The sequence below is a fragment of the Neolamprologus multifasciatus genome, chromosome 7 (genome assembly GCF_963576455.1).
Source record: "Neolamprologus multifasciatus chromosome 7, fNeoMul1.2, whole genome shotgun sequence".
Classification (NCBI taxonomy): domain Eukaryota; kingdom Metazoa; phylum Chordata; class Actinopteri; order Cichliformes; family Cichlidae; genus Neolamprologus; species Neolamprologus multifasciatus.
In genome coordinates, this window is record NC_140445.1 from 44,461,305 (window position 1) to 44,489,038 (window position 27,734).

Genomic DNA, 27,734 nt, shown 5'->3' on the forward strand with positions numbered 1-27,734 from the left:
GTGTTTCAGTTTGACTTTGTTGATGACATCAAGTGTGAAATCAAGTTAAATGCTCAGGAGGTAGGGGAACCAGGCTGAAACAAAAATATATACCATTGTGTCCCTGTGACACGAGGACGGATGTTTGGTGGGGTTGGATCTCAGTTTGGATGGAAGAGGATGATTAGAACTCTGTGTGTATATGTATGGATATGTATGTGTGTGTGTGTGTATCTGTGTATGCATCTGGAGGGGTTGAGTGGTAATTAAGAGTAGAAATTAGGAGAATTCCTTAGAGGCACACCACACTGTCAACATCTGCAGCACCCCAGACACATGCAAAAGATGCAAATAATAAGGAAAAGGTATATCTATATTCTCTTTTAAACTTTTAGAAGAAAATTTGTTGTGGCTCTGCACTATTCTCTCCCTCTCCGTGTCTGGGTATGTAAACTGATACCCATTTCAAGTGGGTTACTCATGTCCAGCACATCCACACAAAGAGCCCGGATAAAATAAACACGCAGCGTCAGATATCTTGGAAAGAATCTGTCATGGGTTTGAGGCTAATCACCTCCAGAAGGAGCTTGACTCGAGGCCTGAAACGTTAGCCCCTGTCGGGGAGCGCTGGCTGGGCCAGTCTGGGACTGGGCTAGCCAGGCCCCGGGCACTGGTGATGAATCCGGAGGAGGGGGTGTCTTACACAGGTCAGGACCAGGGGAGCAAGGAGGTAGGCAAACCTGGACCCTTTTACAGAGACCCAGCTTCACAGCACCACAAGTTAATAACTGACACAGCACCTCACTCGCCAGCCTTATAGCAATGCTGTAAAAAGACAGTAGGAATCGTTTCCCCTAGACTGAAGCTGGATAGAGTTACACATTTCTGTCAGATCAGAAAACTGACTGAGGATACAGAATATAAACCGGAAAGAAAGAGAATGCCCTAACCAGAGATCCTTCCATTACTTTATCAGCTGTATTAGCTCAAAAGCATCAGTCCCGTTTGATAAACTGTCAACAAGAGGGTGGGGAGGAGCGATGAAGCTATGGGAAAAAAACAGAGCTGGAAATATTGTTGTAATGTAATATGTTATCGGGATACAGCTATTCCTCGATTGCCAGTTAGCTGACAGTTTATCCACAGCAGTATTGTGCTCACACATAATTCCAGTGTCAGCAATCACAATGTTGGAAAGTTGACATAATACACCTGCAATTCAAATAAACAATAGATAACATAATGATGCTGTCACACAGCTGAGATAGCTCCAGCTCCCCCCATGACCCTGAGCTGGATAAGAGGAGTAAAATGAATGGATGATGGTGTCATAGTCAAGCTGCATTTTTTATGCATTTTATAAATTGTCAATGGAAAATAATTATTGGAAAAAAATGTTGTGCCACCTACTCCGAAAGGGAACATTTGTTAGTCTGTCACAGTCCTGATCAAAAGTGCCTTGTAATGCTGGCAAAACAGTGTCTGCTGACAGAAGAACTTCAGAATTAATGAAAATAAGAGAACTCATTCACATATAAATCACCACATTTTTACACTAAAAAGATCATGGTTGTTCTATTTTTTAAGACTGCAACATAAAATGACAGGCAAACCTGCTCTTCGTCTTCACAGCTAATTCTTTAGTATGTTAGTCTTATAACTGATCGCTTCACTTTCTGCTGGCGAATGCTGCTATTCCAGCATCCCTCTGACTGCTGGATGACCGTGAGACTCTTACTCCATGGATGTGAGGCCTTGACCCTGGTACGTGGTGGTGGGGTCCAAAATAAAGACGGAGACAGTCCCTCATGATAAAGACAGACCCCCCCCCCACAACTCTCCCTTATGCTCTCCCTCCAGCGCTTCCCTTCCTTTTAAGTCTGTCTGTGTGTGTCACAATGCCAAATCCTCTCTGCACCTCAGGGCAGGGCACCAGGCCACAGCAGAATATGGATGAAGGTGGAGGGAGGCTTTTGACTCTTCTCAACCAATCACACTATTCCACATATAATCAATCCATAGCCCTTTTTTGACACTGTATTTCCATAACACTGAAAACTCTTTGGATAAAAGTTGTGCCATACAGTCCTGTGAAAAGTACACCCTGACCGTCATGACAGTACAATTAGAAAAAGGTTGGAAAAATATGGCTTTGAGGGGTTGCCAGAAGAAAGCTTCTTCTCTTTTAAAAGAATGTGGACATTTGAGCCATCCAGAAGACATCTTTCACCTTTGATGAGACCAAAGCGGAGATGTTGGGTCATAAAGCACAGTGGCCCAACAGGCAAAAACCAAACACAACATATCAGCACAAAAACCTCTCACCAACTGTTAAGCACGGCAGTAGACGGGTGGTGATTTGGGCTTGTTTTGTAGTTGCAGGACCTTTGAAAATTACAATCACTGAGTTGATCATGAGTGTCTCTATATATCACAGTATTTTAGAGACAAATGTGAGGCCATCTACCCCTTCTGCTTTGCAATGGTCCAGTCTAAGACCAGACCAGACTTAAATAGTTTAAATTTAAAATTCTTAAAAATAATCCAAGCATTTGAAATACTACTGGGTTAGAAAATATGCATAGATCTCTTTTCTTACCTTTTGCATAATTTCTGTTGTATCGTGTTGTGTTTTGTGCCTCCGTTGGACCAAGCTGGTAATTACAATTTCTTAACAAGGCAAGTCGGACAGAGGGATCTAACACAGCAAGAAAGAGAAGGTCAAAGCAGGACACGCCAGGCTTTAAACCAGAAGCAGAAAACCAGGATCAAACATTCAGAAAATATTAGTGCATATGTAACACAGCGCTGTGGTTCAGCTGAGGCAGATGCCATTAGGAGTTAAAGCCGACAAAGACCTGTGTGTCGGTGGAGCAAGATGACAAGAGCACCACTAATGCAATCATGCATTTGAAAGTCTGATCAAAGACCAGCCTCCCATTACATGACCATGACATGATACCCATGGCAGAACTACTGTTTCTTGGAACAGAGCAGAGGTGAGGTCACCTTTCACTGCAGTTACACTAAACCACTACAATGAAATGGAATGAAAGTTGCCACAAGACGACTTGTCATGAGGTTTCTTGGCAATAGTTATTTCCTTTGCAGGCTCATAAATAAGTCCAATGAGAGGTGACAGCCCTGGCTTCTGCTGTCTGTTATGGCTCATTAACATACATGCGGCGGAAAGGTTCACTGCTACTAAAGCACGGCTGAAGAATGAGAATGAAGAGAGATCTTTCTCCTTTTTAGACAACAGAACAGGAGTTATCTCCATTTTGTGAACTATATAAAGACAGAAACATCAGCTGAGGTGTAGAAGGATTAATGAATGAAGGAAGCATTGCATATGAGGTGACTGAAGAAGGAAACCACAACAGTGTTTAATCTCCAATCACAGCATTCAAATTTTATGGGGAATTTTCTAAAAACATACAAAAATTATTTTTTTAAACCTGAACTACTGCATAAAAAGCACACATGCAAACACAAAGGGTCCAAATCTCAAATTTCCACCTATCCCACTTTAAACACACTAACCCCTTTGCTTCTTTTGCAGTTGTCTCTTTGACTTCATCTTCCGAGCTCTCCTCAGCAGCAGAAGTGCTGTGTGGCTGTCAGTAAAGCCCCTGCAGATGGCAAGGAAAGAAAAGACAAATAGAAAGTGCCATTCTGCCATTTACTAACAACACACAGTTGCAGCAAGCAGTGAGGAGGAGATGATGATTTACCATTCTTCTAGAATCTTTTCTGATCTTTCAGAGAGACAACTAAGCGCTGAGGTGGAAGTAGGAGATGTGTTTCTGGAATCATAAAGAAATTATTGTCCTTAAAAACATAACTTGAGATGCAGAAATTCACAACAGGACTACACATATTTAAATCTTTTGGGATTGAATTATGGCTGATCTTTAAGTCAAGGTTGTCCTGTATTTTTTCCTGCATGGCTGCTAATATTATTATGCTCAGTGGACGTGCAATAGAGATGTGCAAAATGGAAACCCATTTCATTTAAGAAAAAAGGGAGCTAAACTGGGCGAGTAGGGCTAGATTGTGTTTGTCTTCATTGGGGCCAAAAACACATTTTCAGTGCACTCTGATGGTGGCATGCTCCACAGCTGTGGTCTTTAGTAGCAACTGTTCTCTCAGATGCCTTGGGATCTTACAGTAAAAACGTGCATTAAACATTAGATTGTTTAAAAGTCTCAGTCCTCTAAAAGTTCATTTAAAAAAGGAAAAGCACACTCCTGCTCCAGCTCTTGAACTGAAGCTTGATCAAACTCTTAAGCTGAAAACTGTTGTCTGCTCTGTAGCAAAAGATGCACCTGTCATCCACATAACTGTAACCAACATAACAAGCATGCTGGAAGTGGAGCAGTGCTGCCTTGTTTTCTTTTCCATTTCATTTTTTTCCTCAATGGAAGCCATTGAATTCTATGATTTGTGTGCCATCAAGTAAAAGAGTAAATGAAAACAAATATTACCATTTCATAGATTACCAGTGACATCAGCTGAACATCATAGAGAGGAGAACTGAACAGTCATTCAGTGAACCTGCTTATTTGAGTGTTTTGCTAGCTGAATATGTGGATACATTTTGTGGATCACAACCATAACAAAAATATAAACGTGATTTAGAGTGTGTGTCATCCTCATTTTTATATCCAGAAAGTGAAATTTCAACATCTGTATCATCATTTTTTCTATGCTATACTAAAATCTTATGACATTAAAATCTTGCATTATTAGGATCAGTTTGATTATTGTTCCTTGCATTTTTAATATATATCAGATTTATATTTTGCTATCCATGAAACACTTAAACACATACTTCAGGTTGTCTGTATTTTGTTCCAAGAGCAAACGCCATATCACGAGCTTCATATGTGAAAAAGTAAACCCAGTTAAAATCCCTAACTTCAAAGATACATCCGACTCTTTAATGTGCTTAGCAAAGATTGTATTTTTCTACTTGGAGTTGCATTAACGAAAAATATTAATGTCACAAATCAACACTGTTTGCTATATGTCCTATTATGAAAATTATTTAGCTTCTTTTTCCCTATATAACTTTGTACAATAATTATGAAAATCTATATAAAGCTTAAAATAAACAGCTTTTTCAAATGCTGCGGCTGTGGGTTGTTGTACCTGTTAGAACCGTCCACATGTTCCCCAGCCATCCAGGCGTGCTTTGGTAGGGGGAGTATGTCCTGGGAGGGATCAAGACAGGGCCCAGGAGGCTGAAATACATATATCAATTAATGACAGTCATAAGTTACTTTTCTTTTTTTTTTGTTACCTTGAAATGTTACCAAAACACACTTGTTGTAGTTTTCCTAATGAATTACCAGAATACACATAAAACATCCAGGATACCAGTGTGTGTTTTTATTTCTGTTATTCTATATCACAGACATTAAATCGGAGCGGCTTTGCTTTTTCAGTTTCTAAATGTTTCATTATTATACTGTTCATCAAACTCAAAGCTGGTTGGAGATAAAACCACGCTGAACAAAGGCAGGATTTTTAGCTTTAGACTGTGACACTTGGAGTTTGTGCAAAATTGATTTGGTTGCATTTTTTTTAAGAAATTGAATGTGTTTTTCAGGCCGGAAAAACTAATGTAGCTTTCTCCTGTATTTATGAACTTGAACACACTCAAAAATCCTAGGAAAAAAATAGACATAGATTACTAGTGGAAAACTTCAACTGACATCTGTGTACTTAAAGGACCTGTAACAAAAGTAAAATTGTGCCTGTTTTCATTATAGTTACAAAAATCAGAGCGGTCTGTTGTGGCATACTAATTAATTTTTCATAGAATAACACTACAGTTATCTGTAACTCTTGGGGAAAGTGATTACATTCTACACTATTATATCCAGTGACACTTAACTCAGGGGCCTATTTTTGTTGTAGGTACGTGGCTGACCGAGTGAACGGTTCACAATCATGGAATTCTCATATTTAAGTCAAAGTAACAGCTTAATTACTCTCCAGATTCTATTTTCTCTTGGTCAAAGTGCTAAATTGTTCATCCCCTGCCTTTGATCTGTGCCTCAGTGTCAACATATTGAGGCTGACCACGCTAGCAGCTGCACCACATCAGCTTGCTTAAACTGGCTACCATGATGTACAGCGCTGAGCACGCTCCAAAGAAAAGATCCAACGAGAGGTAAATGAAGAAAAAAAACAGGACGACAGTCCAGCCAGCATGAAAAATGACATCTGCTGGTGCTGTGCAACTTTCAGCCCTCCAGGAAATAATCCTGTTTTTCCAAGTGAATAAATTTAGAGATCAATAAGGGAGGGTGAGACAATTCCTGGAGGGGAGGGAGACAAGCAAGAAAATAACTCCAACACTGACATAACACAAGATGGTAAATCCCAAAATTCACAATTTGCATAGCAGGTTTCAAAGTATTAGAGAATATCATGTCAAGACTACCAGGTTTTAAGAATATCAAACTTTACCTTCATAGATAATTGCTGCTCTGACACAAGTTGGTGTCTGGGAGACAAGTCCTGAGAAAGCATCAGTGTGCAGTGTTCCTCCAAAGCTGCCTTTATAAAAATGAAAAATACTTTAATTTCTGGACGGCAATGACAAACAAACCACAAATAAAGTGTCTTTGTGGAGTGAAGTATACAGTACTATATTTATGTGTTACATTTATGTGTTAGCCTCTGTGCAGGTTTGTTGGTCTGATGGGGTGCGAGATGGGGAAGAACTGCCGAATCGTGAAAGTGAAGAACATGCAGGCTTGTGCAGATACCTCATCAAAGACAAATTCATCTATGTCCACCTCCTCAAAGGTGTCATCCTCTCCAACACTGGGGCATGTCACAGCAGCAAGAGCAGATGTGAGCCTCCTCCTCAGAGTGTAGCCCCTCCAGAATGCCTGGAGGTACCCAGAAAAAGAAATGGTAGTTGCTCAATGAATCATGGAGCAAACGTAAATATTGCATGTTATCCCATTAGGAAGATAAAACATGTTAACCCCTCTTTTAATTGCTGAGTGTTCTGCTGTCTGAACTCTGTGTGACTCCAGGCTGCTCTGAGACAAATAGAGCTCCAGTGCGCCTCTAAATCCTGCAATTCCCAATGGGCGGGGGGGGGGGGGGGGGGGGGGCACACTTCACTTCAAGTTGAGCCGCACAGGAATTTTAGAACTCTTACTACCGCACGTCTTTGGAATCTGATTAATCACTCTATACCCCTGACATGAACAAAACACACACTTACACTTACACAGTGCTGTAGTGCACGGTACACGGCAACTCCCAGCCTCTACCTAGCCCTCAAGGAGTCATCAAACACTTTGTGTGTTGAAAAGGGATTTGAGAGGGGTGATGAGTAGCATGTTTTTCAGAAGAGCAGGTTACACCTCTGTGCAGAGGATTAGCCGAGTAAGCCTCAAGAACGTATGAGGCCTGAAGTTCAGTTTTCAAGGATGAAAATTGGCATTTTCAGATATCCACAAAGAGGAAGTGACTTCAAGCTCACTTTCTACATGCAGAAGTAAGATCCTTAATTACACAATAAAAGGTTAATGTGAGCAGTTTCTTCTAAACGCATAAACTTAAACTATGACAAACTCTGATGGGGGTTTTTTCCTACTCTTTTTTATCAAATTTTTATAAACTCACTAATTAATGAACCCAAAATAGAACAAATCAACTATTTGCTATCTGTGATATTCAGCAGTTTCTGCTATCTGCATAAAGGACATAGCAGTCAAATTAGCCCTTGACTGTCCTAGCCTCTAGGAGCAACAGCCGATCTTTCAGGGATTTTAGTGTAGCCAGGCTATGTTCAAAGCAAATGCAAAGCATCAAGCAATGCATCTGGGCTACACACATAAAACTCAGGCCACAAGAAGGAACCTAAAAGCTTTTGCTACCAAAAATCCTCTGCCTTTGAATTCTGTAACTGCGAAATGAAAATAGACGTCATAGCCACAGTGGCCCAGATGGATATAAATTTCAACAACAATACCCTCAAGGTGCTTAATACTGTAAGCTAAAAATCCTAAAATAATAAAGAGAAAATTGCGAACAATCAGACAACCGCCTATGAGCAAGCATTTGGCGACAGTGAAAAAAAAACTTTAAAAGGAAGAAACCTCCAGCAGAACCAAGCGCATGGAGGGGCAGCCATCTGCTGTCACAAGTTGTGGGTGTGGGGAGGAACACAGGACAAAGGACACAGAGAGAGACAGAGTTTAATAATAACTAATGATTAAATGCAGAGAGGTGTGTAAACACATAGTGAGTGAAAAAAGGTGAATGAAGAAGAAAGTGCACCTTGCGAAGCCCCCAGCAGCCTAGGTCTATTGCAGCATAAAAAATGGAGGATTTAGTACTACAACATTTCCAATTCAAAAAAGAAAGATTTAAGCCTAATTTTCAAAGTAGAGAGGGTGTCTTTCTCCTACTTCCAAATGGTAGCTGGTTCCACAGAAGGGGGACCTGGACGCTGAAGGCTCTGCCTCCTGTTTTACTTTTAAACATCCTAGGTAAATAAGCCAGCAGTGTCAGAGCAAAGTGCTCTGTTGGGGTGATATGGTGCTATGAGGTCTATTACCAGTAAACAGTTTGATTGACTGAATTCATATGAACTCGCCTGGATAACCATTGCAAGTTGTTACCGAGACATCTTCAGAGGGAAAGTGTTCTAGGACGCTACAAATGCTACAAGCTACAAATGTTTTACCTGGATGACAGTTGCCGCATAGTGTTTGCCAGCAGTGCTCCTATTAATATAGCAAAGTCTTGACTCTGGCTTTCCTCCATCTCCTCCTCTTTCTCCTCCTTTCTCTGTGATGGGGGGAGCATTAATGTTCCCACATATCTGCTTGTATTTCCTCCAACATTGCTGAATCACAACTGCTGCTGTGCTGCTCAAAAAAGGGCACACACACACACCCACAGGCATTTAAATACACACAAAGTGAGGGATATATTGCACATGATGTCATAGCACCTTCATCTTTCAAAACATGAATTTATATGTGAGCAGACATCTGGAGAGCAGGACTCTGGAGAGTTTAAGCCTGTCTAAAGCCACCCTTCAAATCAAAGATCTATTGTCCTCCCAAAGATAGCACAGTGTTAATGATAAAGCTGCGTGTTAAAATGAATAAAATCTTCAACGTCTTCTGGTGTAAATCAAGTAGAGGAGGCTCCAATGATGACAAATGCTTTGCAGCAGAAACTAATAAAAGGCTGAGCTCTGTTAAAAGAATTACAGAGTGTTTGCTTTAAGTCGGCAGCATCCAGTTGTATACCTTGAATGAATTTGGAGGTTTTCATCGCATGCATTTTTATCAGCTGATCTTTCATCGAATACAAAGGTTTTATTAGAGTGAATATACAAACATACACACGAGTGCCGCAGATAAAAGCAGAGAGTGAATTACTTTTTGAGGTTTAAGTCTTGATGGCTGGAGACAGATGCTTTTTCATCACTGAAGAAGGTCGCTGGACCCTGTTTTGGGCCAAATGTGTTATAGTGACTCTCTGTAGCTGGAGTCTCATCAAAATTCCAATAGCTGCATCTCATGATGTCTCTATTTGGAAAGACTGGTGGTAATTTGTTAGTGGACTCTATATCTCGGCAATCCATAAGCTCTTCACCAATGACACTATCCAGTGTTTTCTCAGGCGCTGTTAGACTTGCAGCCCAGGGTTCATCAGACACAGTGGTCTCACCATATTCATGGGCAAATCTCTGGTCCTCAGCCAGCTTCAGAGTCATACTGAAGTGCTGGCAGAAGCTTTGCACATCATTAAAGGGAAATGCAAGTCTGCTGTAAACAAATACATACAAAAATATTTCATGTTACATTATTAACTGGCAATACAAACCAGTTTTGACAACAGGGCAATAGTCCTAATCAATGCAAATACCTGACCTGACCTGACCTACATAACTGATTTTATTTTTGCACATATATTTTTATCGCTGCCCATTTCATTTCTGCATTTCAAGTACACCTTACTCTGCATATATCTTATTTATCGTGATTACTGTTCGCCTTTCTTTTAGTACCGATGAAGGAAGGAACCCCAGTTTCATTGTACAACACAAAGTATGACTGTGCAACGGCAATAAAGTGAATGACATTAAAGTTAATCTTAGTCCACATGGTTCCCAATCAAATTTATTTAATAGGTTTACTGTAAGCAGTGGTTTCCTTTTCCCTGTAATTATAAAACCAAGTAGAATAACAATTGATACAGCTACATTGATAGATAATATATTCACAAATAAAATTGACCATGAAATAGTAGGTGGACTTCTTATAACTGATATAAGCGATCATCTTCCTGTTTTTGCAATTTTTCAAAATTATTTTGGGATTAAAACTAAACAAAAGAATCAAATATTTGATATGATACGACTTAGAACAACAAGAGCCACTGCTGCCCTCCAGGTGGACTTAAAGGAACACAATTGGAATGAGGTTTTTGCAAATGAAGATTCAAATAGTGCATATGATGCATTCTTATCAACTGTAATTTCACTATATGAAAAACATTGTCCTTTAATGAAAATCACTAGAAAGCATCACAGATCAAATAAGCCATGGATCACAAAGGGGATAGAAGATGCATGTAAAAAGAAAAATAATCTATATAAGAGATTCATAAAACAGAGGACAAAAGATGCTGAAATAAAGTACAAGTTATATAAAAATAGATTAGTAAATATTATAAGAACAAGTAAGAAAGAATATTACCACAAATTATTGGAGCAAAGTAGAAGTAACACACAAGAAACATGGAGGATATTAAATAGTATAATCAAAAAGGGCTCAAAAAATAAGAATTATCCAGATTATTTTAAAAAAGATAAAGATATTGTGCTTGATAAAACTAAAGACATTGCAAATGAATTTAATGATTTCTTTGTAAATGTTGGCTTTAATTTAGCAAAAGATATTCCAGAGTCAAGAAATAATAACGACCTAAATAAACATATTACTCAGAATGTGTCCTCCATGTTTATTGGTGCTGTAACTCATAGAGAAATAATTAACATTGTGAAGACATTTAAAAATAAAAAGTCCACTGACTGTTTTGGTATTGACATGATATTAGTTAAAAGTATTATAGAATATATAGTGCAACCTTTCGCATACATTTGTAATCTGTCCTTTCAAACTGGTGTATTTCCCTCACAAATGAAAATAGCAAAAGTTATTCCAATCCATAAAAACGGAGAGAGAAGTCAGTTTACCAATTATAGGCCAATATCACTGCTCCCACAGTTCTCAAAAATTTTAGAAAAGTTATTTGTTAATAGACTTGATAAATATATTGAGAAGCATAATCTCCTAAGTGATAACCAATATGGCTTTAGAGTGAAAAGGTCCACTTCGATGGCAGTGATGGAACTTGTAGAAGGGATATCTAATGCTATAGATAATAAGGAATATACTGTTGGTGTTTTTATAGACTTAAAAAAGGCGTTTGATACGATTGATCATTCTATATTAATGAATAAACTAGAGAGATATGGCATAAGAGGGTTAGCATACAAGTGGATGAAAAGTTACCTGGATGACAGATATCAATATGTCGAATTCAATAATGTAAAATCTAAGCAGTTGAAGGTAACTTGTGGTGTTCCTCAGGGCTCTGTGCTGGGCCCTAAATTATTTATATTATACATAAATGACATATGTAGCATTTCCAAACTGTTAAAATGTGTATTGTTTGCTGATGATACCACTCTGTATTGCTCAGGTAAAAACCTAGAACAGCTTCTGACTACAGCGGAAAAGGAGTTAAATATATTAAAAAACTGGTTTGATGTAAATAAGTTATCATTAAATATAAAGAAAACAAAATTGATTATTTTTGGCACTAGACAAATGAAAAATGTATCTAAAATCAGGGTTAATGGAATTGAAATTGAAAGAGTGTACGAAAATAAATTTCTTGGAGTGATAATTGATGATAAGCTGAGTTGGAAGTCTCATATAAACCATGTGAAAACAAAAATGTCAAAAACCATTGCTATTCTCTATAAAACAAAGCATGTCCTGAACAAAAAATCATTATACACACTCTATTGTACTCTGTTGCTTTCATATATGACTTACTGTCTGGAGATATGGGGTAATGCATATAAAACGAACACTCTTCCTATTTTCAAGTTGCAAAAAAGAGCTATAAGAATTATAAACCAATCAAACTATATAGAACCAACTAACATTTTGTTTATTAATCTGAATACCCTGAAATTTTATGATTTAGTTGAATATAAAATGGCACAGATAATGTATAAAGCACAAAATAACTTGCTTTGCCCCAGTACTCAGAAGCTGTTCAAAGTCAGAGAGAGTCAATATGACTTAAGGGGAACAGATTTCTTTAAAAAAAACAAGATAAGGACAAATATAAAGCAGAGATGTGTTTCTGTTAGAGGAGTTAACCTGTGGAATAGTTATGACAGTGATTTAAAAAGGTGTAGTTCATTTTCCTTGTTTAAAAATATGTTTAAAAATAGAGTATTAGAAAAATATATATATCAAGAATGAAAAGAGCAAAAAAAAAAACAAAAACAAAAAACAAAAAAACCTCTTGATTCTTTTGCTTTGATGTAGTTACTTACTAAGGTGGAAAGTTTTTTGGTTTTTTTTGTTTTTTCTTGTTTGTTTGTTTGTTTGTTTTGTTTTTGCTTTGTTTGCCTTCTCTCACCCCAACCGGTCGCAGCAGATGGCCGCCCCTCCCTGAGCCTGGTTCTGCCGGAGGTTTCTTCCTGTTAAAAGGGAGTTTTTCCTTCCCACTGTCGCCAAAGTGCTTGCTCATAGGGGGTCATATGATTGTTGGGCTTTTCTCTGTATCTATGAAGCGCCTTGAGGCGACATTTGTTGTGATTTGGCGCTATATAAATGAAATTGAATTGAATTGAATTTTATTATTTGCTTCGAGCCCTGTGTACAGGAGCTGCATGCTAAAAGATCTTTTGTTAAAAGGGTTGGCGTAATAAGCAAATGCTTCAGCCAATACCTTTTGATTAGCCTTGTCTCATGCTTTCTTGCTTTGTGGTAAATCTTTGTTCTGTCTTCACTGAAATATTTGAATGCTAATCAATAAACATATCACTCAGGTTTCACTCAGGTTTCAGTAGCAATAACTGAACCTCCTTGCATGAGAAGTGTGAGACTACAGACTGTGCTATACATCCATGATGATTTATATTTCATGACCCCTAAAGAAAATTACAGCAATGCTTAAATATCTTCATATTGTTCTGAGCTCAGGAGAAGCAGTTATCCACTTTTAGGGTTGTTTAATGCAAGAATGAGATTCCTTAAATATGTCTTTTCTATGTCCTGTGAGGAGAAATCCATGGAGAGGATTGGTCTGATACTGTAAAAGCAGATAAGCTATAACTTTGACTTTTATGCAGGTCAGATTTAATTATACTGGTGATGAGAAGAAAATTGTTCTGTTTCCAGAATAGATTCACATACATTCTAAAAATTAAATCCTTCAAAAAGGATCAAAGCCATTCCATTTTGAGTTAAATATCAAATATATATCCATTTTTAGCTCTTATTCTTGGCCAGCCTGTGATAGGTGTGGTCAGTGTGTGTCCTTATATTTATGTGAGGGTAGGGGTGGTGAGGGGGCTCGAGAGAGAGAGAGAGAGCTGTCTGCCTGGTCTGTGTGTGCCCTAATACCATATAATGTCTCTTTCATAGAGGGGATAAACTGACAACAAAGCTACCTCAATGGAAACTTAATTAATCTATTAGCTATGCTCCACTCCTTGTCTTAAACCCCGAGGGGCCAGAGACGCTCGGCCAGTCTGGTAGGCCAGTAGCCACAAGTAGTGCAACTTCTTCTCTACAAAGACCTCGCTCTTCACTCTCAGTGGGATAAGAAAGAGAAGAGTCAGAAGGTCTTAAAGGATTGTGACACCAGTGACCCTCCCTCCCTCTACCTGCTGGTTCACTCCAGGGTCACCATAACATGGGTAAAAGAAAGCTTCAGTATACAATGTTCATGACAGGAAAATGAAAAGTTATTCACTGATTAATGCTCGCCTGTGAACAAATCCAACCATGTATGTAGATGCTAAAAGCTCTCAGTGGTTATTAGTCTTCTGACTTACAATACAGGAAATTTAGAGATATTTGGTGTTGCTTTATCACATGGGTGTCCCCAGGAGGCTACTCTACAAAAAACTGAGGTCGAGAGCTGTAAGAAATTCCTGAGCCAGCAGCAAACCCTATACTAGTTATATTATAGAGGCGTTTACTGTCCTTTTGCAAATTCAATTTGTGTCTGTCGCAACTGTCAGACAACTATGAACAGAACACAGAAGACCTCACAGCTCCAGAAATGATATGTATACTTAACACAACAAAAGTCTTGTGTAACTGTTTCACTTCTATGTTCACTTTTTCTACATTGTGGGTGAAAAATGTGGTTTGGTGATAACAATAAAATTGATAAAAACAGAGAGAAAATCCCAACAATCAGACGACCCCTAAGAGCAAGCACTAGGCAACAGTGGGGATGAAAACCTCCGGCAGAACCAGAGGGAGGGCCAGCTATCTCACATGACTGGCTGGGGTGAATGGTGGGAGAAAGGATAAAAGACATAATGCTAAAATGTTGATGAAAACAAACACAAAAAAACATATAGGTTGCTGTAGTTGCTTCTGCTGTTAACACTACCCTTTGTAAGATGCTCAGGGCACATTTAGCTAATGCTAAAATGAGGTTTCAGCAATCTGAAATGGACTAATACTGGTGTATTCTTCAAAGCTTTGGCTTTTTGCCTTAGCAGTTTTTCCTTACCATACTGTGTGATGGTACCACAAACAGAAGGCACAATGAGTGGAAAGTACTCATTTCATTTGTTTAACTCAGACTGCTCACACATTAGCTTTAGCAAAACTCTATAACCCATCTTTTTCCACATGACATAGAAACATAATTTTTGATTCACTTCTTTTACATTACAACCACATTAGGAGCAATTCAAACCTAAAAAATATTGAGTGCCATAGAATGCAGTGGAAAAAGTGGGGAGATTGCGGTAGTAGATGGGTTTATTGGTCTTTTTCCCACCACATCCACAAAATATTTTGATTTAATGGCATACAGGACTGGATTGTAAGGCATGCTCATTTATGGGTGAAACAGAGGCACTTTGGTAGAATCCCTACACCTTGTAAAAGAGAGTAATAGCCCTAATAAGCCACAGTACCTCACCTTACAGTCACCAGTTGACTGGCGTGTGGCACTCTTCTCAACTCCCCTAAAAACTCAGTCTGACACAAGGTCAGGCCAGGGGTTAAATGGCTGTGTTGGCTCTTGCAAAGCCCCCAAAATGGCTCATTGTCCAGAGGCCAGAAGGGTAGAGGGCACACAGTGAGGGGCGAAGCAAGGGGAGGGCCACGCTAACCTCCCCCAAGCCATAGGAGTCCTCGATGTGACCCATACAAGAAGCCGCCACCGCGTTTCATCTTTTGTACTGTGTAATTTGAAAAGGTCAGGAAGATAAGCAGAAAGTTGACCACTGTTTTAAGTGCTGGTGGTCCTCCTTGTATAGGAGTGTCAATATGTGCAGAGGCCAGTGACATTGAAGGACTTGTGAAAATAGATGGACGTTGTCTTTAGGCTCACTACGCCCTATGTATCAGACATAACAAGAGGATAGCTAACATTCCTCGCTGCTTGATGGCGGTATCTCTGATAGGCTCAGCAGCACACGACAAAAAAAGTGTAATATAACCTCTGGTGCATTGGTTTTGGGTTGTTTTTGTTGTTTTGCCCTGTTCTGTATTATTCCCTTTTAATATTTGATTCTGCTTTTCTTTTCAACCTGTTCTCGGTTTGACCTCATGCCTTCATCCTATCTCTTTATATCTGAAGTACTATCAGTCAAACATAACTTGATTTTTATGCATACAGTAGAAGAGACGAGAATTCTGCAGTACAGTACTCGTTTTCTATTACCATAACCAATTTATTTTTATTATTTGAAGCTGAACATTTCACACCTCTTCCCCATGATCTGCTTTCAAGCTTCTTCAGAAATCTGCAGCTTACCTGCAATCTTTTAGTTTACAAATACAGATCATATAAGATGAGTGTGAGTATGAAATCTGACAATATGGAAATTGTGTAAACTAAGTTCACAATAAGCACTTGTATCTGCAGATTGTTTTCTCTTCCACAATGTGGATAACTTAAGAAAGTGTTAGCAGTAACTTCTGGGGTCAAACACACATCCAACCACCGGCAAAACCTGCAGCTATCCACACTAAACACATAGCACACTGCCAGCACATCGACACAGGCAGCCTGTCTCTTACCTGTGCTCCCTGCTGTGATGCTGCTGTAAATTCTGAGTCTGCTGAAGCTGAGCCTGGCAGAAAGTTAGGAAGCAGTCTGAGGCCGAGCTGACCTGCTGAACAGCTGGAGGCAAGAAAAAGGAATCTGTCTCCTGGCTATCAATGACTCTAAGGCCAGGCACTGATTTCTGTAGTGTGGATCTGAAAAGGAAAGTAAAATCAGCAAAACCTGAGCTGTGCAGAAGTGATTTTACTAATATTTTTAAATGCATCATTTATACCATTTTAACTGCTACTGGTATTATGTATATCTGTATCTTCGTATGAACTCATTACCACTGCATTAAAGGCAAACAGCTTGGTGATTTTTTAAAGTTTATAATAAACAACACTATTAACAGGTAACAAAGACAATGAGGGCAACTTGAACAGAACTCAGGTTTAGGTTGCACAGAGGTGTCAGGGCTATGAAACAGGACACTTATTTTACTCAACAGATTTTGTAGATCACAAAATAGTTTTGCCAAATAGACGTAGTTTAATTTTAGTTATATATTTGTTTCCAGTTATTTAATTACTAATACAACTCATAACTGTCAAATTACAATCACTGCCTGACTAAGAAAATAATATTCAGACAGAAAGCTTCTCCAAAGCTGGCAGAACCGTTCTCTGTTTAGACCGTAGTGTTTTGAGGAAACCGTTTAACTTTCCTCTCACGGTATATGTTGTTTTGTACACAGTACATTTTGTTCTCTGAACTAATTAAAGGACCATATGTACAGTGATTTAGTCATCCCCTGGTATTAATGGTTGTCTGAGTCTACAATCTGAACCTGTTTGAACTCATTACTATTAATCTTGTGCCGTTTTCTAAAAGTGTAGTTACACAGCCACTTTGGATAGAAACCCTTTCCAAAGTACATATGTTAGGTAGTGTGAGCCTTCAGCTGGAGGAGCGCCCTGAATGGCTGTGATACAGGGGGAGAGGTAACCACTGCCCGAGGCTAAGGATGTGCAAGCAGAGGAATCTCAAATATCTGCCAGAGAAACAGACTAAGAGCATCTACTAGTGGAGCACTGGCCAAATGTGGTCTCTGTGCAGTGGGAAAATGTGGAGCTGGAAACTCTACAGGGCACTAGGGAACAGCAACAATAAAATTTGAAAAAATAAAAGCCTTTGGGCTGCGAAGTCAGTTTTTAAAACATTAAGAACTGGGTTTTCTAAAACTGATTCCCAGAGTACTGTATGCTCTTAAATCTGTCCCACGACTTCACCAGAGAGAACAAAACATGTGTTGAGGTCATTTACTGCTTCAGATGCATTCATAAATGGTTTATATGAAAATGTCTTTCTTTATAATGTGAAGTACTTTACATGTACTTATATATTCACAGTAGGTTTTCCTTACCAGATAGATAGATAGATAGATAGATAGATAGATAGATAGATAGATAGATAGATAGATAGATAGATAGATAGATAGATAGATAGATAGATAGATAGATAGATAGATAGATAGTTTTGATGTGGATCACTGGGTCTCTCAAACACAGATTAGAATTGGATTCCAACCCTAAATAGGATGCCTGACTCGCTGTCTTTAAATGAAGCTCCAAACCCGAATTAGACAAAATTGGATAAATAGCAGCAATGTATTACCTTTTTAATATAAGGGCTTCATTATTCACAGCTATATCTACAGTACACTGAAGATACTCAAACTTCAACTTGAGTCTTACTAAACTGTTATAAATTTTATCCTCCTTTTCTTTTAAAACACTTTTTTGGATCCTTCATCCTGATTCTCCAGTTCCTATGAGCATAACTCCGTATTTCATTTAGTGAAGACTTCCTCCAAAATAATAGGCTCTTTAAGCGGCTCTGATTAATCAGGGCCAGTATTTTCTTCATCTATTTCTCCTGGATCAGGGGGTGCCTACAGGGATTGTAATTCTTAGCGCTTGCCTTTTGGTGCTTTTATTTAGCCAGTGTTATCACTGGCTGAGGATGAAAGGGCAAGGGCATGAGTGTGGAAATACTGAGGGTTAATTCTACTGTTGGCACTGGGGGTTAAGTAAAGTTCAGTGAAAAATTAAGGTAATGTTTCAGTTATGGCTTAAGGAAGAAATCTAAAGATAAAAATGTATTTTTTTAATCACTCGTTAAATTTTGCCATTTACCATTTATGGAAACCAACATTGGCAGTGGTACTGGCAAAAATTTAACAGAACATTTGTTTTTGTTTTGTTTTTATTGAAGTTTTTATTGAATCTGCTGGGCAGTAACTCCAACATATGAACAATGATAAAAATCTGACTATTAAATAAGCAAAAAGTTTCCAAAACTAGTATAGTTTTTCATATTTTGGTTATTTTGCTGGGTGTAACTGACTCTGAGGAGCCAAATAACTTTGCAAACCTGTAACAGCTGACATCACCGCTCATGACATCCCAGTAGAACCTCAAAGAATATAAGTGCTCATTGCATATTTTTGATATAAACTCATTGCAACTGCCTTAACACTGGTAAAATATTTAAGCAATGTAAGTGAATGAGCAAATTGCCAATGAAAAGATAATTGATTTTTCTCCTGTATCAATATTTTGGAAATTATGACCACTTAGTGTGGCATACACACATACAGATGTTGGTAATCTAATAGGCAATGCAGATCAGAGCGGTAATCCTGGAAGTGGACAGGGAGACCAGTGTTCAGCTGGAATGTTTAGACTACCTGAGCCCACAGACTAAATTTTGGATAGGCAAATACTGACTTTTCAGTGGTATTTTCCTTTGATCACCCATCATAGCAAGTGATATTTAAGAGCAAAAGAGGCAGAAACTGGAACTTCTATCCAAATAATTTCCAAAAAGAACAGAAATTTCTAATTACTATATCTTGATTTGAAACTGTGGAGCAGGTGAGGAAAATGTGCCTCAACGAGAGGCAGCCAGAAAATTCAAGATTCCTGAAACTAGCGCAATGCACTATCACTGCATGATGGGTCCTGAAAGCAGATACATACAGATAACAACATATTTAGTTCTAAAAAGACAGTATCCCATGTCATTTTCTTACTCTGTCCAGTGCTCACCCTACCTCCAGCCACTCTCCTGCTGAAGAGGATTCCCTGTGAGGTGGATTTCACGCAGGAACTGACGTCCCTCAAGATTTTCACACACATTCTGCAGGTCTGAAAGAGAGCATGACATGTTTTTCAATATATTCTTCAGTTTCAATATAACTCCAACTTACAAACTATATCAACCTACATGAAATAAGCAGAGGTGTGTAGTGAACTTATATCCAAGTTACAAAGTTACAAAATTTTACACAAGGCACCGAAATAAGATCAACAAAATATAAAGGCAATAGTTCAAGTACGGTGAGCTGAAAGAAGAAGAAAAACCACAGGTTTTAAACTGGCTTAGGTGGTAAAACTGGTTGACCACTAATCACAGGATTAGCAGCTCTATACTCGGGCTGTCCTGAGCAAAACAATGAAGGCCAAGCTGCTCCTAACAGAGCAGGCGATGCTCCATTAGGAGTAGCGCTTGCATAACAGTGAACAAGAGACGTTTGCTGAACCACTAAGGTAAAACAGCGCTAAACAAGCACAGCCCATTCACCATTTTATAAAGAAAACATGTTACCTGACAGGCGGTTGTATCTAAGATCCAGATTTTCAAGGGACACAAAATTAGACATGGAGGGCAGCTGAGTAATTCTAGGAAAATAAGAGACAAATTACATTAGAAGCTAGACCACATCTCAATGCATCGCTCATGTCACCGTTAAACACAGAAGCATTTTGAATTTATGTGACTGTGTGGCTTTGACTCGTCGTGGTTTTACAGAACCTACTGATTGCAATTTTTTATATCAAGTTACATTTTCGAAAGAAAGAAAAGCCAGAAAAAATTGTCGCACGTGTTATTTTCTACTTTGAATATATATCACATAACAAAACTTAGGCGAAGACAGATGGCAAGTAGTACTGGATGAATACTGGATACCCGTTTTGAGCTGCAGAGAGGTGCTGCATTAGAGGAAGCCAGCAGGCAGCGAGGCCGTGAAAGGAGGAGATGCTGTTGTCATCCAGATACAGCTCTCTGAGGAGGACCTGGTTGTTCAGACTCGGGGGCTGATGAAGCAACAGGACAAAGTCGTCAGTTAACACCCATCACACTGTGAGGTTAGACTAACTTCACACCGCTGCTCCTGCTGTAGCAACGAAACGACCTCGTCCATCAATGTCAGTTGTTTTAGCCCTGCTATGCCTACTGCTATGAGTGCCTGCCACAAGCGAAGCTCGTCAGGTTCATTTTCACACTGCTTGTGAAGCACTGTGATAAAACTTTCAGGCTTGGACACAAGCATAGCTAATCTGTGACTGAAAGATTACTGAGGATAGAGTGGGCCATTATCACATGTGTGTAATAATATACATTTTTAACAGCACATCTGCTGGACTGGAGAAAATGTGAAATTTGGCCAGGTAAAATTTATTTTCACAGCTGAGAAACGCGAATTAGCAAACAACAGCATGTGTTCGACTGAGGTACTTCTTGGATTAGATCAGATGGATTTTTTTTAAAATTGAAATTAAGCACCTTATTTACATTTGTCATACTTGCCTTGGTTTTAATTTTATTTTTTGAAGGTTTGACAATCGTTTATCACTAAACGTAACTTCTGGAATAAGGGGAATTGTTTCTCAATAAAAAGGACACGTAGTAGATAAAAGCAAAAGGATTTTAGGCTTAATTCAAGCCCATCACCTGTCTCAAACACCCACACCACTTTCTCTGCAGCTCTCGCAAAATTGCAACAGTGAACAGTGATATTAGATTTAGTGCTTCCAGTCATCTGCCGTGAGTTTTTACCTCAGTAAGGCCGTTTCCTCTTAGATCCAGTGTGTGAAGCAGAGCACTGTTCTCCAGACCCTCCACGTTGGCCAGGTGGTTGTGAGAGCAATCCAGGTGAAGCAGTGTATATACATCTCTCAGCCCTTTGGTGTTGATCAGCTGGTTGTGGTTCACTGACAACCTCTGTAGCCTCCTTACAGACTCCAGACCAGCTAGGAAGCAGACAGAATATATGCAGAAAGCGGAGCATGAGTCTTAAAAGTTGACATGATACAGTCTAAAAAAAAAGTACAGTCTGTACATGGAGTCAAAATTGCAGTTTTCACTGCAGAGTGAATGGTGTGAAGTCCTCAGCAGGAACGAAGAGAGATGCTGCCCTCTTGTGTTAGATTACATTACATTGATTTTTTGACCAGAAGGGGAAGTTTAGTTAAACCTGGAGGTAAACTTGGAATTCCTGATGTTCATCTCTGACAGTCCTTTAGCATGTGAGGTAATAAGTAAAATGTTGCATGAAAGATTTTGGGTATTTTAGATACTGTTTTTTTGTTGTTGTTTTTTTTTCACGTTTATTTCCTCAGGTTTGATAAGCTCTGAATGTAGTCCTTTAGAATTTCAAATGAAATATATGTAAGCAATGTATTGTAACTGCAGCATGTCTTTTACCAGGATTCTGGTGTTAAGAGCCATAACTTTCATTCATTTTGTTAAACATAAAGCAGTCCAAATGCATTTGATACACTCCATAGACTCTTTTTATTTTGAAGCTTCACACTCATACTACTTTCTGTGTTTACATGGAACATGATGGCATCATGCCTGTTCTCAGGTTAAGTGAATGCTGCTCTTTTTTGAGGATTTTAGACTTACCAGGTGTTCGGATAAGTCAAGCGTTATCTCAAGCTGCTACACACACATTGTTAGCAAATAAGTATTTAAAACACAAACACTTTCAGACATTATACTGATGAAAAAATTAATCAGTTTTTCTTTTTTGGGGCTTTTTTCAATAGCTGTCAGTGTTTCATGAGTTCTCACCAATACGGGTGATGGAGTTATGCGAGAAATCAAGAATATCCAAATTCTCAGCACCATTTAAACCATGGATGGAAGTCAGCTTATTGTGGGCAAGTTGAAGAACTCGTAAGCTGCTCATGTTTTCACAATCCACAAATGAAATGTCATTTTCCTAAAACAAAACAAAAGCAAAGCTGTTGTGACTAAAATGACTGAAACAACATGAAAAAAAAATCACAGTAATGATTATTTTTTAACTATATAATCACCTGTAGGTCAATGTACCAGAGCTCTTGTAAGTGGTTGATACCTTCCAATGATTTCAGTCCACAGTGTCTGAGGGTGAGCGACTGAAGTTGAGTACACTGGGCAAGGGTAAAAAGGCTGCAGCCAGGTAAGTCCTCCAAGGTCACGCTGGTAACCTGAAAGAGAGCCAAACATATTTCAGCGCTTCTGGATCTCAAATGAAAATAATGGGTTCTATGTGTGAATATTCTTTCCGAACACAACAAACATTTAAGTACAAAACATTTTCATCAGTGTTCCTGGATCAGAGCTAAGCACACAGTATGTTACCTCCTGCAGGGATCTCCAGCCTGTGGACTGAAGCAGAGTGTGTGGGCACAGAGGAGGCAGACTGCTACCCTCTGCCACCCTCCTTGGCCCTGTCCTACTCCGGACTGATCCTTTCTGCTTCCTCCTGTTCTGGCAGGACAATTTAGACCAAGGGATGTATTCCTTCATCCACAACAGCCTCTTCTGCTCTGTGTGCTCTGGAAGGCCTGCAGGCAAAAAGCAAGAAGAAGTGCCAGGCTTTGCAGGATCTTGCCGGTTACTGGTTTTATACACAGGGATCTGACTGATGTTCTTGTTTAGGTTCTGTTGTTTTGCAGTTTCAGAGCTGACGGGGTCAGCTGTAGATTCACTCTGCAGTGGATCAGCACTTGAGGTCCTTGTGGTGTTGCCTCCTGGGTGTGAAATCCTGCCAGTATTCTGATTCTGAGATTGCATGCTGCTATTTTCTCTTTCCTTGTCTCGCAGCTCATTCTTACTTATGACCCGTTCTTTCACCTCTTCTTCTACTTTCCTTTCTTCTGTTTGTATGTTTTCCTTCACCTCCTTTCCATAATCCTTTGCATCTTTCTTGTTTCCCGTCCCATCCTTCTTTTTTCCTATACTAAGCCCCTCTTGGTGTTTCTGCAACTCTTCTTGCTTCTTTTCTTTATCTTTTTTCCTCTCATGTTCCATTTTTGTGTTCTGGTCTTTATTCTCACAAATCTCTGGCTTGAGTTTTATTACTTCATCTATGTTTCTGTGTTCCTGTTCTTCATTCTGTTTCATTTCTTCCATTCTCATTGTAATCAGCTCTTCTTCGTTTGTTTTAGTCTTTTCCTCCTTCCTCATCATATCTTGATTTTCCAAACTCTCCTCATCGTTCTTTTTCTTTTCTTCACTTTCCGTGAGTTGCATTTTGTCATCTATTCTTGTATCCTCATATTTTCCCCTGATGTCTTCATTCAACATCTTTTTCTTCATCTCAGGCTTTTCTCTTTGCTCTACCTCGTTTCTTTCCATCTTATGCTCTGTAGTTTTTCTCACAACTTCCTTTCTTGTCTTCTCTTCCTCACCTCCATTATCTTTTCTCTTTTCTTCCTTAATACTTCTTATTTCTTTATTTTTTGTCTTTTGATATTCAGTCATCTTCCTTCCAGAAACCTCTGTCACATTGTTTTTGACATCCATTATTCTTGTTTCCTCGTCGTCACTTTTCCTGTTTTTCTTTCTCTCCTTCTGCTTTTGCTTTATCTCCACCTCTTGTATCTCTCTTCTCCTCTCCTCATCCTTGATTTCTTCAATTTTTCTCTCTTCCTCGTTCTTTCTAATCTCTTCTTCCCTTTTCTTCTTTACCTCCTCCCTTTCCCATAGCTCCGTTTGCTTCTTTTCTTCTTTATGTCTTAATTTTATCATGTTTTTCTTTTCCTCTTCATCCAATCTTTTCCTCTCTTCCAGTTTCTTCCTTTCCTGTTCTTCTTCACTCTTAATTTTCTCTTCTTCCTCCTTCAATTTCCTTCTGTCTTCCTCTTCCTGCTTCTTTTTCACTTGCATGTCTTCATTTTTCCTTTTCTCTTCTTCATTTTTCCTTTTCTTCTCTTCGTTTTTCCTTCTCTGCTCTTCCTCAATCATCCTCCTCTCTTGCTCCACTTGTTTTTGTAAGTTACCAATCAGTTCCTAATTAGAGATGATATTTATAGAGTTACAAGAAAACTAGTTGCCTCATTTCTTTAATCTATTCTTTGAAATATATTAAGCAAACTACATGGAATTTACAAACATCACAAAAAGTATTCAATCAAAATGGAAAAAAGCATCTATAAGTACTAAATTTAAGGTGTGTTTTTGAGGACCACTGATTTATAAATCCAGTATGTTCAGTAAATTGATTCTACCAAATGCTGCGCTGATAACAAATACCCAAAAGTATATCAAATGTCTAAAAATACAATGGTGAGCCTGTGCACTACGTCACACTGCACACAAATTTGAAAAAAATAAAAAATAAATTACCTGCTGAAGCAGCATCTCCTGCTCAAGTTTTTCCTGGGCTCTTTTCGCCATCAATTCCAGTTCCTTTTCATGCAGCTGGAACCAGAATAAATAAAACACAACAGGGTTAATTAATACAGCCATTTTTGCTGCATTCTGTATTTTCTCTGTGACAGTTTGCCTTCCGTACCCTTATCTAGGGGTATGAAACATCTAATACTGAGGCATCTGAATGAATACATACCAGCCTATCATATTATCATAATACAAATGTTTGTCCTGAGAATCAGAACAGAACTGGGGAGGGAAAGGCTTTTAAATATGCTGGCCTGGTTTTCTGGAATAATCTACAGAAGGGACAGAAATTGTCAAAAATGGTTACGATGCAGGAGTTTAAGTTCATTTTAAAGGAGTGAGAGAATAACTCATGCACCAATCTTGCTCCTGCCACAGTTACTGTAGAAGCACAGGACTGCAATCACAATACACTGCACTAATTACCAAAATGCTGCAGTACTCTACAGCTTACACAACAATAATCTGCAATCTATCCTAATTATTATTTTTTCTGTTCTCAAACTGTTCTCCCATTAGGAGCTCAGTCTGCGTGGAGTTCGTTTTTCTCCTCCTCTCACCTCATGTTGTGTATTTTCGTTGTTTTTCTTATCAGCCTACCTCTCTGACCTGTCTTCCCAATGTGATCTTTGTGTAAACTATGTTTGGTTGGAGGGTTCCTTTGTTACTACGCTCAAATCAGTCTTCCTCCATGTGCCAGTGAAAGCGTGACCACTGCTTTAATGCTGTAAATAGACTGTAGAGTCCAGGATAGACAAGCTATCTCTTCTGTGTTGTGCCATTTCTTAAGCTTGAGGTTGTTTAGTTTACCTACATAATTCGTCTCAATCCTCTTGGTCCTTAACTGGGTACACAATATTACTCTGTTTAAGGCAGAGGACACAATCCTCGGGGTGGACAAACTTTTGAGAGTTTTGTTTGGAATTTGAAAGCCAAAGAGACACAATGTTATGAAAACATGTGTCACTGTTGTTCCGACACGCCAGACACATAAGGAATCACCAGTGGTCTTCACTTTAGATGACACTATGGCACTGCTTAGTTGTCTTCCCAGCGTAGTCAAATACCCAGCTGGATAACCACATTTACTCAGGCTCTTCTTGATATGATGATCTTCTGCTTCTCTGCCCACTGTGTCTTTGGGGATGGTGTTCTCAGTGTGTCACAGTGTCCTAAAGACACACAATTTTTGCTCCAGTGGACAATTACAGTCAAACCTTTCATATCCTCTGTGGTGAGCTTGATCGGTCTGTGGACTAAGTCTGTGTACTTACTAAGTAAGGTATCATCCATAAACATAAACAATGGCTCTGTGGTGCACCAGGCTATCAGAGGCCTCTTTTCCACTTCCTCCATATCCAAGTCAGGCTGGGTTATGTAATTACCCTGAAGAGTTGGTGGGGGCAGCTGCATGTTTTATTACGTATGTGGACATTTGGTACCAGCTTATTGTTTATTCGTAGTAATTATGGGACAGCTGCTCTACCATCTGGATCCAAAAGTACTATGTCGAGGGGAGAAAAAAAAGTCATAAGTAACTTACTTTCTCTGCCTCCATTATCTTCCTCAGCTCCTCCTGGAAGTTAATTTCTCTTTTTTGCCTTTCCTTGTTTTTATGCATCTCCTCATCACAGTGTTTCTCTTGTGCTATGTCATGTTTGCTAAAGTCCCGGGCCAAATATTTCTCAGTCTCCCAACATCGATCTGTTCCAGCTCCATCTAAGACAAATACAAAAATGTAAGGCTTCAATAGTTCAGCAAGCAAGAAAGGAAAGCCATGCATATGATGTTCGACATGCATATGATGTTCAATTCAGGCTCAAAGTAAGACATGCCTTGCCTCTCCATTGATTGTTATGCACTAATAACAAATAACAACCAAATTTCTTGCATAAAGAATGATCCAAATCTAATCTTCCATAAATGTGTAAGGCAATGCTTAGGGAAATGAGAGGCAATGCATTTTATTTTAACTTCTTTATTTTACATTTTTTCTAAATTTACATCAGTGACGTGGCAGTGATTTTGAGTCCATCTACATTATATATGATTTAACTAAAATATACCTCCAGGAAGCTTGATCACCATTAGCTTTATGCTTTCAGTTGCAAATTTAAAAGTCTATTCACAAGACAGGATTATCTACCTTTTCATGTTACTGAAGTCGTGAGTGACAGCAAATTCTATGAAAATAGTGACGTCTTGTGGCAAACTATGTTACCTTTTACCTTTATTTTGTGTATTATGCAACATCAGAACTTCAGTAACCTCAAAGTTGTTCACTTTTCTGGCCATTTCTAAAGTTTTGGCTGTCTCTCTGAAAGTTTTTTTTTCTTCACTTTTTTCACTCACTTGTGCTACCATCTCTTTTAGCCTAGTATTATAAATAATTGAAATTACAGTATAAAGCTATAAAAACAAAAATTAAACACATTGAATTTACTTGAGATATTATATCTGCTTCATTTTAAATAAAAAAAAATGATCAGGCCTCACATGGCCACTGCTTGTCAATCAATTATCCCAATAAATTTGAATCTGGGGGAAATAGGGGACTGTGTATGAAAAGGGCTGTAATTCTTTAACAGATTTTGTAAAACCTCTGGGATTAAAAAAGAAAGTCTGTGTCAGGATCTGGAGGTTTGACTGGAAAGTTCCATCGGGCACCTGAGTCCCTTGGTCTCCACCCCTGGGCGGAGCCATCATCTCTCCTGCAGTCCTGCACACCTGAGGCTGATTCTGGGTAATCAGCTGAGGATTTAAGCTCCACTCAGACTCTCCTTTGCTGCCAGTTTGTCAATGACCTCACGTTGGTATTGGTGCTAAGGTTTTTCATGCTCTTGCTACTTGTTTTGTTGTTTACTTTGGTTTCCTGTGCTACAGTTTTCCTGGACCTTCTTTGCCATTGCCTT

At 38.9% G+C, this 27,734-nt stretch overlaps 1 protein-coding gene across 4 annotated transcripts in view; it reads right to left on the reverse strand.

Annotated features, from left to right (window-relative positions):
* lrriq1 (leucine-rich repeats and IQ motif containing 1) overlaps positions 1 to 27,734 on the reverse strand; it is a 38,879-nt gene that overhangs the window by 8,956 nt on the left and 2,189 nt on the right. For 2 of the 4 annotated variants that reach the window (XM_085167164.1, XM_085167161.1), the window contains exons 6-23: positions 26,366 to 26,541; positions 24,769 to 24,843; positions 22,780 to 24,432; positions 22,473 to 22,625; positions 22,225 to 22,375; positions 21,205 to 21,398; positions 20,335 to 20,462; positions 19,972 to 20,045; positions 19,418 to 19,511; positions 16,335 to 16,514; positions 9,408 to 9,797; positions 8,702 to 8,885; positions 6,762 to 6,887; positions 6,460 to 6,549; positions 5,134 to 5,225; positions 3,714 to 3,785; positions 3,523 to 3,611; positions 2,579 to 2,677 (exon numbers count right to left, since the gene is read on the reverse strand). In XM_085167164.1, coding sequence (XP_085023290.1) covers positions 2,579 to 2,677; positions 3,523 to 3,611; positions 3,714 to 3,785; positions 5,134 to 5,225; positions 6,460 to 6,549; positions 6,762 to 6,887; positions 8,702 to 8,885; positions 9,408 to 9,797; positions 16,335 to 16,514; positions 19,418 to 19,511; positions 19,972 to 20,045; positions 20,335 to 20,462; positions 21,205 to 21,398; positions 22,225 to 22,375; positions 22,473 to 22,625; positions 22,780 to 24,432; positions 24,769 to 24,843; positions 26,366 to 26,541 — 4,020 coding nt within the window. The remainder of the gene's footprint in view (positions 1 to 2,578; positions 2,678 to 3,522; positions 3,612 to 3,713; positions 3,786 to 5,133; positions 5,226 to 6,459; positions 6,550 to 6,761; positions 6,888 to 8,701; positions 8,886 to 9,407; positions 9,798 to 16,334; positions 16,515 to 19,417; positions 19,512 to 19,971; positions 20,046 to 20,334; positions 20,463 to 21,204; positions 21,399 to 22,224; positions 22,376 to 22,472; positions 22,626 to 22,779; positions 24,433 to 24,768; positions 24,844 to 26,365; positions 26,542 to 27,734) is intronic. The other 2 variants (XM_085167162.1, XM_085167165.1) reach the window with 2 other exon arrangements.